At 31.7% G+C, this 15,947-nt stretch overlaps 1 protein-coding gene across 3 annotated transcripts; it reads left to right on the top strand.

Moving 5' to 3' along the window:
* The first annotated feature begins 3,121 nt into the window (after nucleotides 1-3,121).
* LOC140806897 (7-deoxyloganetic acid glucosyl transferase-like) lies at nucleotides 3,122-14,426 on the top strand. 3 transcript variants are annotated; one of them, XM_073163427.1, is made up of 2 exons: nucleotides 3,122-3,761; nucleotides 13,256-14,426. In XM_073163427.1, the coding sequence occupies exons 1-2, from the start codon at nucleotides 3,242-3,244 to the stop codon at nucleotides 14,170-14,172; spliced, it is 1,437 nt and encodes a 478-aa protein (XP_073019528.1). In that variant the 5' UTR covers nucleotides 3,122-3,241; the 3' UTR covers nucleotides 14,173-14,426. The 3 variants fall into 3 exon arrangements, with proteins under 3 accessions (XP_073019528.1, XP_073019527.1, XP_073019526.1); XM_073163426.1 differs by lacking the exon at nucleotides 13,256-14,426 and adding an exon at nucleotides 4,188-5,177 and having other exon boundaries at nucleotides 3,146-3,761; XM_073163425.1 differs by lacking the exon at nucleotides 3,122-3,761 and adding an exon at nucleotides 12,370-12,965.
* The last annotated feature ends 1,521 nt before the right edge of the window (nucleotides 14,427-15,947 follow it).

The raw sequence follows: 15,947 nt of genomic DNA on the forward strand, positions 1-15,947 counted from the left end.
CAAACCCTACCAATTATAATTCCTATAAATAAAACTCATATTTTGGCAAATAAATCTTGTATTGTTGAAAAATAAGAGTCGGAATATTTGAAGTTGAAAATAAGAGTTGTAAATATTGAAAATTACTCTGTGATGATGTATGTAATGATGTATTTATTTTTGGATTATTTCCAAAAAAATTCTATAAATAGGTTTCTCAATTTGTGTAGAAAACCACCATTGAGTAGACAGAAAATTTTATGAATTATTTAGTTTAATATATTTTGTAAGTAAATTTTTTATTTTTAACATGTATATAATTATTAAAAAATTATTTTTTTAATACAACACACGTGAGGATGGGGAATCGAACTCGAGGTGCCAACTAATCTGATAAGAGGTGAGACCATTGGAATACAAATCCAGTCTCAAAAATTTGTATTAATATATATGTATTCGGATGAATCTGTAAACAAAGTGGGGCAAAGGATCTTATTTCCTATCTTGTGGTGACAGCTACGGGTGAGAATCATCTGTCTATTCATCTTAGTTTGGATTGTGATAAAATATCTGTGAGTCAATTATTTTTTTTCCAGCTATTTATTGTTCAATTGCAAAATTAGAGTTTGCCACAAAAATATTATTTCCAAGTATTTTTGTAGTGATGTAAGCGATGAGGTATGCAGTGATTGATTGCTAGCTAAGGACAAAACAACAGCACACAAATTCAAATAACTTTGTTCTCCTTTCTAAATTGTCGTTGGTTCAAGTGTGACTTACTATGTTGGCAAACATTTATGTGATACGATGATACGGATCGTATTTTGTGAGACAGATTTTTTATTTGGGTTATTCGTGAAAAAATATTACATTTTATACTAAGGCTCCGTTTGGTTTAAGAGATAAAGTAGGTTTATATTATTTAACCTACTTTATCCCTCGTTTGGTACGCATAATTATTTAACCCACCTTATGTCTCCTATGAATGATTAGGTTATATTAGGTAGGTTAAAATAATACCTCCTCACCCTCTAGGATTATTTATCCTACTCTTAATCCATCCTACTTTTCCAATTTTATCCTTCTCCTAAATTCAAACTCACCACCACTTCCCGCCGCCGCAACGACCGCTGCCGGCCGACGCCGCCCCCCGCCAGCCGCCGACCGCCGCCGGCCGAGCACCGGCCAACCACCGGCGCCGGCCGAAATTTCCGGCTGGCCGTTTCCGGCCGCAGCCCCCCGCCGGCCGTTTCCGGCGGACCATTTCCGGCCGGTCACCGGCCGTCGCCGCCGCCGCGAAAGAGAAGGGCAATTTCGTCTTTTCATCAAAAAATTCAAAATTATCCTACACTTAAAAATCTTACCAAACATAATATTATTTTACCCCATATTAATACATCCTACCACAATCATTTTCTTTATCATTTACATACTAATCATTAGTTTATCATATCCTTATCATATCATTCCAACCAAACGTAGCCTAAAAGTATTAATTTTTATTGTGAATATCGGTAGACTCGTCTCATAGATAAAGATTCGTGATATCATCTCACAAGATATCTACTATATTATGTTTTATAAAAAGTGTCAAAAAAATGCGGATTAAACGATAAGCTTGGAAAAAATATTGCGTGTAAAAATTGTTAAAAACAAGGAAAAACATATATTTTTTAATAAGGTTATAAGTTATTTTTTAAAATATAAATTGTAGCTTTTAAATTTTATTTTAAATAATAAAATATGAATATTAAACAAAAAAACTCTAAAGATCGAAATAAAATATGTTATGAACCTTCTTTTCTTTGCAAACAAAGCAATTTGAGTAAAGTCTTTTCATTGTTATTTTAATAAAAAAAAATTATCAATTTAATCGTTCGTACTTAACAAATTAATAAAAAAATTATAAATTTAATTGTTCGTACTTGACAAATACTAGCGTTCATAGGCATGTGATTCTTACAAGCTACATATATTAAAACTTTTTGATGTTAATGACTAACATTTGTGTGAAGAAGTTATATTAAAACAGAAAATTTAAAATATTAATTTTATAATTATTTTTTATATTAGAAGTGAAACAATCATTTAAAAATTAAAAAATATAGAAAAAGATAAATACTTTTATATTTAGATAGTATTTACAATTTTAATTTTTTATTATAATATAAAAAAATACCTCAAAGTGGCCGGGGCGGCGACATTTACCAATAATTTGAGGAGTGAAATTTGGAGAGAGGCAAGTAAAAGGTAGGTTGCAAAATTGGGGAGACCGATGTTTGTATCCTATTAGAGAAGGAATGTTAATTTTGTTTAATATCGGTATTAAGAAATGTGACATGGCTGCCACATGGATTTGTTGCTTTAACCATCCATAATATCAAAATTCTATCCATCTATCGAAGAGTGTTAGATTATTAAATAAATACAATATGTGTTTCATCTCAAAAAACTTGTTTAGTCGATGTCTGCGACGTCCCACTTCTTTCGCAGACTCTCATGAAAGTATCAATGTTAAGTTATAAACTCAAGAGGTGTTTTATCCAAAAAGAATCTATTTGATGGTGTAACATCTTAAGTTTATAAGCATCTCTTTATTAGTTTAATATCTCGATGTGAGACAGTTGTAATATCTTTAATCCATTGAAAAGTCGACGTTCGCGATGACCCACTCTAGACAGTTTTCACTAACCTTTTCCTATGATGGCTCTTTTCTATTTCACTTTTTTCGAAAAACTTGTTTAGCCGATCTCTGCGGCGTCCTACTTCTACCGCATACTCTCAACGAGAATACAAATGTTAAGTTACAAACTCAAGATGTGTCTATCGCAAAAAATATATTGAATGATGTAACATTTTAAGTTTATAAGCATCTATTTATTAGTTTAATATATCGATGTGAGACAGTTGTAATATTGTCAACTCATTGAGAAACCGACATTCACGAAGACCTACTTTAAACCACTAACCTTTTTCTACTATAGCTCTTTTCTATTTCACTTTTTTCGTTACGCTTACTCTCAATAAATACATCAATATTAGATTATAAACTCAAAATCGAATCATCCGACAAGACTTTCGTCTTGACTTGTATTAATTTAATATATCAATTTGATATGATTGCAACAGTTTGACTAATTCATGCATCGTCCAGTTGCTTGATGGTCTTTCTGTTATTATATATAATCAATTCTCAGCTACAAATCAAAATCCATCTTCGAAACCAGAAAACTACACCATTATCGAATCTTGGTGCTGCGAAATGAGCTCGAAAGAAGCAGAACTCCCTCCCCATGTTCTCATTTTCCCTCTGCCAGCTCAAGGGCACATGAACCCCATGCTCAATCTAGCCCAACTCCTCTGTTTATCCAATTTCCATGTCACATTCATTGCCTCCGAATTCAACCACCGTCGTCTCCTCAAGCACACCAACATCCTTTCAACCTTGGAAAGATATCCTGGATTACAGTTTCAGACGATCCCAGATGGTCTCCCCGATGACCACCCTCGCGCTGGTCAGAGAGCCATGGAGATAGTTTGGTCTGTACTAAACATTATGGGGCCATGTTTCAAGAAAATGATGATCGAGAAAGAATTGTTCGCTTCTGCTGGCAGGAGACCTGTAACGTGCATAATAGCAGATGGGGTGTTGAGTTTCGCCGCCGATTTCGCGGAAGAGAGAGGGATTCCGTTGATCTACTTCCGGACTATGAACGCTTCTGCTTTCTGGGCGTATTTCTCCACGGATCGACTCATTGAAGCCAAGCAAATACCATTTCAAGGTGCCATTTCTTATTCTCTTATATTTAATCAGGAATATTGCCTCGTCAAATAGGGATATGATGCATAAATATTGTACATTTTAATTTTAACTTATTATCTCTTGTAATTATTTTCAAACATTGGGTTTATATGCCAAAACTTTCTAGTTTACTGGGAATTTTTCTTTCCCTTTTACTATTGGTATTTTTGTTCACTGTACTGTCAATCAAAATTGAATTTTAGTTATGTATCTTTCAGGGTTTTTTAGTTAGCAAGCAATATATCAATTTATATCATGAAAACATGAAACATCATGAAATTTTGGCAAGAAATTTGGATATTTCAGTAAAGAAGATATAATTAGATGTTGATAGAATGTCACAGCGTGAGAGTTGAGAGTTATTTTGTTTGGAATTCTTGATCTTTGCTTATGGGTGGTAATACAGAAAATGGAATGGACAAACTAGTGAAATGCATTCCTGGAATGGACGGTTTCCTAAGATGCCGCGATCTTCCAAGCTTTTGTCGCGTGGATGATGCAAATGATCATACTCTTTCGCTGTTGTTTAACTCGACAAGGCAAACTATGCGAGCAAAAGCACTCATTTTGAACACATTCGAAGATCTAGAGCAACCTGTATTATCCAATATTTCGAAACACTTTCCGAGACTCTACACCATTGGACCAGTCAACACGCACTTGAACTCGAGGCTCACGGAGAACAAAAACAATCACTCGACCCCTTCGGCTAGCCTATGGGCCGAAGATCGCAGTTGCATAGACTGGTTGAACGCACAGAAACCAAAGTCAGTAATTTATGTCAGCTTTGGGAGCTTAACAACGGTGACAAGAGAGCAACTACTCGAGTTTTGGCACGGATTAGTGAATAGCAATCATAGATTCTTATGGGTAATGAGGCCCGGTTCTATCGAAGGGAGTCATATCCCATCTGAGTTGGATAAGGGTACTAAAGAAAATGGTTACATGGTGGAATGGGCACCGCAAGAGGAGGTGCTGAACCACCCCGCGGTTGGTGGGTTTTTGACGCATAGTGGTTGGAATTCCACTTTGGAGAGTATCGTCGCAGGCGTGCCTATGATATGTTGGCCGTATTTTGGTGATCAAATGGTTAACAGTCGGTTCGTGAGCGAAGTTTGGAAGATTGGGGTGGACATAAAGGATAGTTGTGATCGAGTTGTGATTGAGAATGCTGTAAGAGAAGTGATGGAAGTGAGGAAGGACGAGTTCTTGGAAAGGGCCGATCGTCTTGCGAAGATGGCGAAAATGGCAGTCAGCGAAGGTGGATCGTCATACCGCAATTTAAATGGTTTAATGGAGTATATTCGATCATTCATTATTTGACACCACAAATCATTTTGACTCAATAACGACGTTGGAGCCTTGGTCGAGTTCAATAAAATTAGGCCGCAATTAATTTGGTGTACGTGTGTAATTTTTTAAGTTATAAATTATTTTTCAAAACTAAACCTGTAGATTATACAAAATCGTATCCGAATCTAATTAATGTATTAACACATATATTTAGTTTATCCTTTTAAAAATAATTTATCCAATTTACTCCTACTAGATGAAGGTAATGCACTTACTACCAGTATTTTCAATACCGGACTGAACGGACCTATTCGATCAACAAACGGTCACTGATCTGGTCCGAAATACCCTAAAAAACCGTTTTAGAACCTGTCCAAACCAGGTAAAAAACCGGTCGAATCGGTTATGAACCGGAAAACAAGTTGAATCGTTTGAGCTGATTTTTTGATTTTTTTTTAGAAAAAATTCCTTTTTTAGATCTTAAATATAATATTTTATTATATATATATATACATAAATATTTGGAATTTGGACTTTGTTAAAAATGGTTTTTTCACTGTTTGAGATGTATACAATAAATAGTTAAATAAGTAAAATTATCATATGGGAATTAACAACATACCGTATCACGTCTTCTGTAGACGTGATGTATATATAAAGTCATGCTTGACTTGTTGGTTTTTTTATATAAAAAAAATTTTATTTTGACTTTATGGTTTTTTATTAAAAAAATTAAATAATTTTTTTAATTAACAAGATAAGTACCTCATACATCTCATCACTAACGCGAATTTTAAATATTACAATAATTTAGATAAGTTACTTTTTTAGAAGGCAAAAATTTGTGTAAGACGGATCTCTTATTTGGGTCATCCATGAAAAAGTATAATTTTTTATGTTTAGATTATTATTTTTATTGAAAATATGGATAGGATTGACCCGTCTCACAGATAGACGGTCTCACATGAGATTCACTCTTTTTAAAATGACGTACTACTTTTTAAAAAAAAAAAATCAAATCACACCGTCTAGGACTGCATGACTTAAATATTTTTTAATAAAAAAACCAAGTCCAGTTTGACTTTATATACACATCACGCCTTCTGTGAAGATGTAATCATGTAATACCATATATATTGTTAATTTCCTTATAATTTATTCTATGCACCTAATAATGTTTCATAGTGATTAAAATTTTTCATGTGGAAGACAGCATGCATGCAGCCTCCAGTTGTTACATTAATATGACGTGAAATGCATTAAATGCATTTTGTCTACACCATTGATGGTGGTAGGTGGTATCGGGTAGATGAGATCTTATTTATGTGGGTATTCTCTTCACTTCATTTCAACGGGTAAGATCTTGCCACATATACAATTTCAAAAAAAAAGTGGGTCCTATATATGCATGGACAAATCTTGGCCATATATCCATCCTATCATGAGGACAATGTTCACATGGATAAGATGAAATAAACCGTGCAATCGTATGTATGTCTTATTTATCAGAGTTGTGCAGCTGATAAGTTTGCCAATGTGCTGCGTATGAGATTCGCTTGGAACTTACTTCAATGTTATCGGAAAATGCATCTAAACATCATTCGGCATTTCAGATCATCTCTTTCTCAGTTTTTTTTCTTCTCAACTCAAAGTATTTGGTTAATTTAAGTGTTTTTATTATTATTATTTGTGAATTAGTTTTTCTTTGTTTTCAAAAAGTGATTTTATTTAGAAGCATTGTGTGAGACGGTATCACATGTCGTATTTTGTGAGACGGATATCTTAGTTAGGTCATCGATGAAAAAATATTATTTTTTCCGCTAAGAGTATTATTTTTTATTGTGAATATCGGTAAGGTTGATCCGTCTCAACAGTGAAAAGTTTTAATATATAAAATATTATATTATAATCTTTTTGTTTTTGTCATTGTTTTAAAAATAATAATTTTAAGTGTTTTTCACATAAACCTTAATGTCTAATTTTATTATTTATTTTTATCTAAATATACTGACATTATACCTTGGACCGACATGACAATGCCGTTTTGTTACATTATATAAGACACGTTAAATTTTCGGTTAATTGGTAAAAATACATCTGTCAAAATTTTGATTAGGATTCAGTATCCATGAGTTTTTTTTTTCTTTTTTTTTTCTTTTTTTTTTAAGCTAATGACACCAACTTATGTTGTGTTTTAACTCCCTACAAATGGTAATTTTACTATTTTAGCCTTAAATATTTGACAATTTTCTTATTTCATTTCTTAACTCAATATACACATTATTTTCTTAAGCGTTTTTTTTTACTAATAATCCAATTAAAGTTAACAGTAGAAGAATTTGTTCAATGGTATTGAATGTTGAAATTTTTTTTGTTTTATCTTGATGACTATTGGGAAAATATGTTTAGAAAATATAAGTATGTAGTTGATCGAATGGTACCAGCATAGTATGATCACTTAATTGTTTTGACATTTATATGTTAGTATAATTAATGTGCTATTTAGGTAACATTAATATGATACTTGATATTAATAATTTGTTATTTTATATAATTGATCTGGTGTTAATATAATTAATTTTTTTTAACAATGATGATATCATTAATTTGATATTTGGTATTGATGATATTTTACTTGGTATGGTTAAAATATTTTAGCTCATATTTATAACACAATAGAGATTTTTTATATAATGTAATAAGGGTATTTATGAGACCAAATCAAGTACCTATTGACTCGATTTATATATCTCAGGCTAAATCAAGTACACATTGACTATAATTAGGTTCTTAAAGTATCAATTTAGATATTATATTTTAAATTAACGATACCATCAATAGAAGTCACTAAACATCAACTGCGAAATATATTTTTTACATCCCCAAATAATGAAGTAATGATATTACGAGGTCAAATCAAGTACATATTGACTAGAATTAGGTATTTCTAAGGCCAAATAAGTACCCACTGACTTCAATTAAGTACTCAAAGTATCAATTTAGGTATCTTATTTTAATTTCACGATGATACCAATAAAAGTCACTCAACATCAAATCCGTAATATATTTATTTACATCCTCAAATAATAGAATAAAGGTATTTACGAGGCCAAATCAAATGTCTATTGACTCGAATTAGGTACTTATGAGGTCAAATCTAGTACAAACTTACTCAAATTAAGTACTTTAGTACTAATTTTTCTCCTTCATATTTTGACTTTACGGATGCCACCAACAAAGTCACTCGATATTAACACCGTAATATATATTTTACATATCCAAATAATGAAATAGAGTATTTACGATGTCAAATCAAATATCTGTTGGAACAAATCAGATACTTTTGATGTTAAATTAAGTACCCCGCAACTCAATTTAAGTGCTTTAACTTCCAATTTATATATTTGTTTTTGATTTCACGATGCTACCAACAAAAGTCACTCAATTTTTTTTCCAGATCCTCAAATAATGGAATAAGGATATTTAAAAGACCAAATAAACTATCTATTGACTCGAATTAGGTACTTTGAGTACCAATTTAGATATAATATTTTGGCTTCAAGTATGTCACCAACACAAATCAGTCAATTACAAGTATGCTATCAAATTAAGTATTCATTTTTTTTAATGAATGCCAACAAATATTGTGAATGAATATTAATGATTATTATACATGAATAGTCCTTAGTATAATGAATGATCACAAATAGGTGTTGTGGATGAATACTAATAAGGATGATATCAAATAGTATTCACATGTTATTTAATGAATACCAACAAGTATTATAAATTAATATTAATGAGTATTATAATGAATAACCATAAGTATAATGATATAATATTAATAAATATAATGAATGATTAACAACAAGTATTATTGATGAATATTACTAAGGATGATATCAAATGAAGTGTTTCTTTATTATTTAATGAATATCAATAAGTATTTTGAATAAACATTAGTGATTATTATAAATGAATGGTCATAGATATATTGAAAGAATATTGGTAAATTTTTTAATATTTAAGGGCCAAGATCAAATATCACTTGACAAAAATTAGGTAATTTCTTTACCAATTTAGGCATCATAATGTTATTTTATGAATTCTAAATAAGTCATTCAAGATTATATTCCAAGTTTATTTTTGATAATACAAATAAATTTTTTTTTTATTTTTATGCGACCATATCCACATCAAGTATCATCTGACAAAAAATAGGTTATTTTATACCTATATATAGATATATCATATTGTTATTTTATGAACGCCAAATAAGTCAATCAAGATTAAATTCAAAGTGTATTTTTGTAAGTAAAAATAAACAAATTTTAGTATTTAAGAGGCCACTTCAAGTATCTCATGACAAAAATTATATATTTTTTTATATCAACAATATTGTGAATCAGTATTAATAAGCATGATATCAAATTAAGTATATTTTTGGTGTTTTATGAATACTAATAAATATTTTGGATGAATATTAATAATATAGTGATTGCAAACACTATCTAAATATTATGTGAATACTAATAAGGTATTGATTGCAAACACTACCTTATGCATTTTTCAAAAAAATACCAACAATGATTGAATTTATGGTGATCGCTCGAGATCCAATATTTTCTTACATATTTGGAGTATTAAAATATCCAAATCAAGTATCTCGATCCCCAAAATAGGTATTTTGTAAGTCAAAATAAATACTTACTCTTATTTCATGATGAATGATGAACTAATAGCTCCAAATAAGTACTTACTCTTATTCCATTATGAGTGAGGAACAATACTTTTTTTAAAAAAATAATTAAATGACATGAAAAAGTCATCTTAATATTTTTTCATAAAAAGACCAACACTGATTGGATTTATGGTTATCGTTTGAAGATCGATTATTTTCTTAAACATCTCGATATTCAAATAACCAAATCAAATATTGAAGCCCCAAAATATGTATTTTTTAAGTTAAAATATGTACTTTTTTCTTATTACATGATAAGGGATAACTATGTTTTTTTTAATAAATGACATGAATAATGCATCTTAATGTATTTTCAATGAAAATACCAACAATGATTGAATTTATGATAATACTCTAAGATCCAATATTTTTTTACTCATTTGGAATATTCAAATATCCAAATCAAGTATCTGGAACTCAAAAATAAGTATTTTGTGAGTCAAAATAAATACTTAATCTTATTTCATTGTAAATAAGAAAAAGGGCAAAAATGTAAACTTGAAGTTGTGGGGTGTAGGATCGAGTGATTACCACTTTACCAAAAGCTATAACTAGTGGTAATTGTGCAACTCAAATCTTTTAAACCGCACAACAACTCAAGCACTACGGTTCGATCGCTCTACCAAGCATGGACAATTATTGCACCAAACAGTCTCCCTCTCAATAATTGCACTCCTTGCAATCAATGAGAATCTAACCCATGACCTTGGCTCTGATACCAATTGTAGGTCTGAGTGCTTACCGATTTACCAAAAACTATAGCTAGTGGTAATGGTGCAACTCAAATATTTTAAACCGCACAACAACTCAAGCATCACGGTTTAATCGCTCTACCAAGCAGGGACAATTATTGCACCCAACAATCTCCCTCCCAATAATTGCACTTCTTGCAATCAATGATAATCAAACTCGTGACCTTTGCTCTGATATCAATTGTAGGACTGAACGCTTACCGCTTTACCAAAAGCTATAGCTAGTAGTAATGGTGCAACTCAAATATTTTAAACCGCACAACAGCTCAAGCACCACGGTTCGATCGCTCTACCAAGCAGGGACAATTATTGCACCCAACACTTTCTCAAACATTGTTTGAGCTTGAGCGCGCGCGCGCGCACACACACACACACACACACATATATATATATATATCACTTTCAATTGTTAATTTTCATCTTTACCCTTTTTCTATTTATTTAATTTAATTAACTTAGTAAGTTGTTTTCTTATATTGATTAATTAATTATTAAAATATATTTATAACTTTCAGCTTACATATAAATTTATCACTTTCAATTTTTATCTATCTCCATTAAATATAAAAATTGAATATGCTAAAACTTAGCAGGATATTTCACAAAACGTAAATATCTATTTTATGAAGAATTTTTGTATATATAAAAATTTTGAGTAGTTCTTTTCCCTTGAATAATTTTAAATTTTATTGTTCGTTTCTCTATCTTCTAATATTATCTTATTCATTTATTCATTTTTTAAATTCTCCTTAAATTAATTAAGTCAGACAATAGATGAAGAATTTCAAATATTATCGTAAATTATTATGCGAGAAAAAAAAATTTTAGAATTGATATTAGAAATGAGAATAGCCTTATTTATTATTCGATTGAATTGACGACAAATATTACCAAAAACTTTAATATGATATTTTATTTTATTTTTAATTTCTTAAATTATAATATTTAATTAATATATATATATATATATATATATATATTTATATCTCAAGATTACAATTTTCTCAAGTGTCATTAAAACATGTAAGTAAATGTCATTTTTTATAGCACTTTTCCAATGAAAGTAGGCATGGAGAGCATGTAGATTCTATATGCTCGCAAATTTTTCTACTATTTTATTTGCAGTATAATTTGATTAGTTTGAATTAAGTTATAAACTCAAGAGGTGTTCTATCCCAAAAGAATCTATTGGATGATGTAACATCTTAAGTTTATAAGCATATCTTTATTAGTTTAATACATCGATGTGAGACAGTTGTAATACTGTCAACCCATTGAGAAATCAACGTTCACGATGACCCACACTACATAGTTTTCACTAACATTTTCCTATGATAGCTCTTTTCTGTGTCACTTTTTTCGCAGCCGATGTCTGCGGCGTCCCACTTCTTTCACACACTCTCAATGAGAATACAAATGTTAAGTTACAAATTCAAGAGGTGTTCCATAATAAAAAATCTATTGAATGGTGTAACATCTTAAGTTTATAAGCATATATTTATTAATTTAATATATCGATGTGAGACAGTTATAATATTGTCAACTCATTGAAAATCCGACGTTCACGATGACCTACTCTAAACAATTTTCGCTGACCTTTTTCTATTATAGCTCTTTTCTATGTCACTTTTTTTGCTACGCTTGCTATCCATAAAAACATCTATATAAAATCAATTCATCCGACAAGACTTTGGTATTGAGTTGTATTAATTTAATATATCAATTTGATATGATTGTAACAGTTTGACTAATTCATGCATCGTCCAGTTGCTTGATGGTCTTTCTGTTATTATATATAATCAATTCTCAGCTACAAATTAAAATCCATCTTCGAAACCAGACAACTACACCATTATCGAATCTTGGTGCTGCGAAATGAGCTCGAAAGAAGCAGAAGTACTCCCACCCCATGTTCTCATTTTCCCTCTGCCAGCTCAAGGACACATGAACCCCATGCTCAATCTAGCCCAACTCCTCTGTTTATCCAATTTCCATGTCACATTCATAGCCTCCGAATTCAACCACCGCCGTCTCCTCAAGCACACCAACATCCTTTCAACCTTGGAAAGATATCCTGGATTACAGTTTCAGACGATCCCAGATGGTCTCCCCGATGACCATCCTCGCGCTGGTCAGAGAGCCATGGAGATAGTTTGGTCTGTCCTAAACATTATGGGACCATGTTTCAAGAAAATGATGATCGAGAAAGAATTGTTCACTTCTGCTGGCAGGAGACCTGTAACGTGCATAATAGCAGATGGGGTGTTGAGTTTCGCCGCCGATTTCGCGGAAGAGAGAGGGATTCCGTTGATCTACTTCGGGACTATGAACGCTTGTTCTTTCTGGGCGTATTTCTGCACGGATCGACTCATTGAAGCCAAGCAAATACCGTTTCAAGGTGCCATTTCTAGTTTACTGGGAAGTTTTTTTTTTCCTTTTACTATTGGTATTTTTGTTCACTGTACTATCAATCAAAATTGAATTTTAGTTGGGTATCTTTCAGGGTTTTTTTAGTTAGCAAGCAATATATCAATTTATGTCATGAAAACATGAAACATTATGAAATTTTGGCAAGAAATTTGGATATTTCAGTAAAGAAGATATAATTAGAATATTGAAAATGTCACAGCGTAACAGTTAAGAGTTATTTTGTTTGGAATTCTTGATCTTTGCTAATGGGTAATACAGAAAATGGAATGGACGAACTAGTGAAATGCATTCCTGGAATGGACGGTCTCCTAAGATGCCGCGATCTTCCAAGCTTTTGTCGCGTGGATGATGCAAATGATCATACTCTTTCGCTGTTGTTTAACTCGACAAGGCAAACTCTGCGAGCAAAAGCACTCATTTTGAACACATTCGAAGATCTGGAGCAACCTGTATTATCCAATATTTCGAAACACTTTCCGAGACTCTACACCATTGGACCAGTCAACACGCACTTGAACTCGAGGCTCACGGAGAACAAAAACAATCATTCAACCCCTTCGGCTAGCCTATGGGCCGAAGATCGCAGTTGCATAGACTGGTTGAACGCACAAAAACCAAAGTCAGTAATTTATGTCAGCTTTGGGAGCTTAACCACAGTTACAAGAGAGCAACTACTCGAGTTTTGGCACGGATTAGTGAATAGCAATCATAGATTCTTATGGGTAATGAGGCCCGGTTCTGTCGAAGGGAGTCATATCCCATCTGAGTTGGATAAGGGTACTAAAGAAAATGGTTACATGGTGGAATGGGCACCGCAAGAGGAGGTGCTGAACCACCCCGCTGTTGGTGGGTTTTTGACGCATAGTGGTTGGAATTCCACTTTGGAGAGTATCGTCGCAGGTGTTCCTATGATATGTTGGCCGTATTTTGGTGATCAAATGGTTAACAGTCGGTTCGTGAGCGAAGTTTGGAAGATCGGGGTGGACATAAAGGATAGTTGTGACCGAGTTTTGATTGAGAATGCTGTAAGAGAAGTGATGGAAGTGAGGAAGGATGAGTTCTTGGAAAGGGCCGATCATCTGGCAAAGATGGCGAAAATGGCAGTCAGCGAAGGTGGATCGTCGTACCGCAATTTAAATGGTTTAATGGAGTATATTGGATCATTCGTTATTTGACAGCACAAATCATTTTGATTCAATAACGACTTTGGAGCCTTGGTCGAGTTCAATAAATTTGGCCGCAATTAATTTGGTGTACGTGTGTAATTTTTTAAATTATAAATTATTTTTCAAAACTAAACCCGTAGATTATATTAGGGATGTAATCGAGTCGAGCCGAGCTGAACTCTTGAATGTTTGAGCTTGGTTCGTTTATAATCGAGCCGAGGTCGAACTTTATTTAACGAATATATGCATGGTTCACGAGCTTATTCAAGCCTTTATCGAGCCTAAACAAACTTAATAAATATGAATTATACATTTAAATTTCATAAATTAATTAAAAAATAAATTATATATTTAAAAAAATATATTATTCTTATTAAAATTTGTAAATTTATTATAATACATAAATTTAATAGATTTTTCTATATATTTCATAAATAATATTATTTATGCAAAATTAATAAATCAAATATCAAAACTATTATTTTTTCATCTAAAAGATTACTCATTAACTTACCAACGAACATGTTCACGAGCTAACGAGCTGAATACTGTAAAGCTTGAGTTTGGTTTGTTTATCTTAACGAGCCTCATTAAACGAGCTTTTATCGAATCGAGATTCGAATAGCTCACAAACAGTTTGGTTCGTTTACATCTTTAGATTATACAAAATCATATCTGAATCTAATTAATTAAAACAATGTATTCACACAATATATTTAGTTTATCCTTTTACAAAATAATTTATCCAATTTACTCCTACTAGACGAAGGTAATGCACTTACTACCAGTATTTTCAATACCGGATTGAATGGACATGTTCGATCAACAAACAGTCACTGATTTGGTCCGAAATACCCTAAAAACCGTTTTAGAACCCGTCAAACCCGATCAAAAACCAGTCGAATAAGTTATGAACCGGAAAACAAGTTCAATCAATTTTTTGATTTTTTTTTTGGAAAAATTCCTTTTCTAGATCTTAAATATAATATTTTAATATATATATATATATATATACACACACACACACACACACACACACATAAATATTTGGAATTTGGACTTTGTTAAAAATGGTTTTTTCGCTGTTTGATATGTAGTGAAGGAATTATACCTCTGAATTTCGAGGAACTCTCGACTTGTCTTTAGAGAGGAGAAAAGCGTCGTATTTGAATGAGGAAGAGAAATATATAGGTGAGAAAGATATTTTGTTTGATTAAAAGTCAACCAAAATCTCTAGGGTGAACCGTAGTAGACAATTTTTGAGTTTCTAAAGTTGTACCTAGAGTTTTAAGGTTTGTACGTAAAGAATTATATTAGAATCATTGTAAATCTATGTAAATATTGGATACCAATAGATTTTCATAGATTTTTAAAAAGTCAAGCTTGAAAACCTCTTAACTTTTTAAGACTCTATAAAAATCAAATTTGAATATCACTAAACTTCTATAAAGTTCATAAAAGTCTATATTCAATATCTCTATATTTTTAAACTTTACAAAAGTCAATGAAAATAATTAAATTTCTAAGATTGAATACACACCTCTTAAATGCCCAAAGATGAAGAGAAATTAAAATGGTATTTGATATTACTAGTCAAATGAATCAACACCCTATAATAACATATACTATTTGGAACAACTTATAATAAAACTTACCAAGAGATATGAAACTCCGGTGACTTATAATTCTGATTAAAGAAATTCCAAAAAATAACCTGGCCAATTTGTTCTAAGTTAGAATTTCTTGAGTAACATAAACATTGGAAACGACTTCAGAACGGAATG

The sequence above is a fragment of the Primulina eburnea genome, chromosome 12 (genome assembly GCF_022965805.1).
Source record: "Primulina eburnea isolate SZY01 chromosome 12, ASM2296580v1, whole genome shotgun sequence".
Classification (NCBI taxonomy): Eukaryota; Viridiplantae; Streptophyta; class Magnoliopsida; order Lamiales; family Gesneriaceae; genus Primulina; species Primulina eburnea.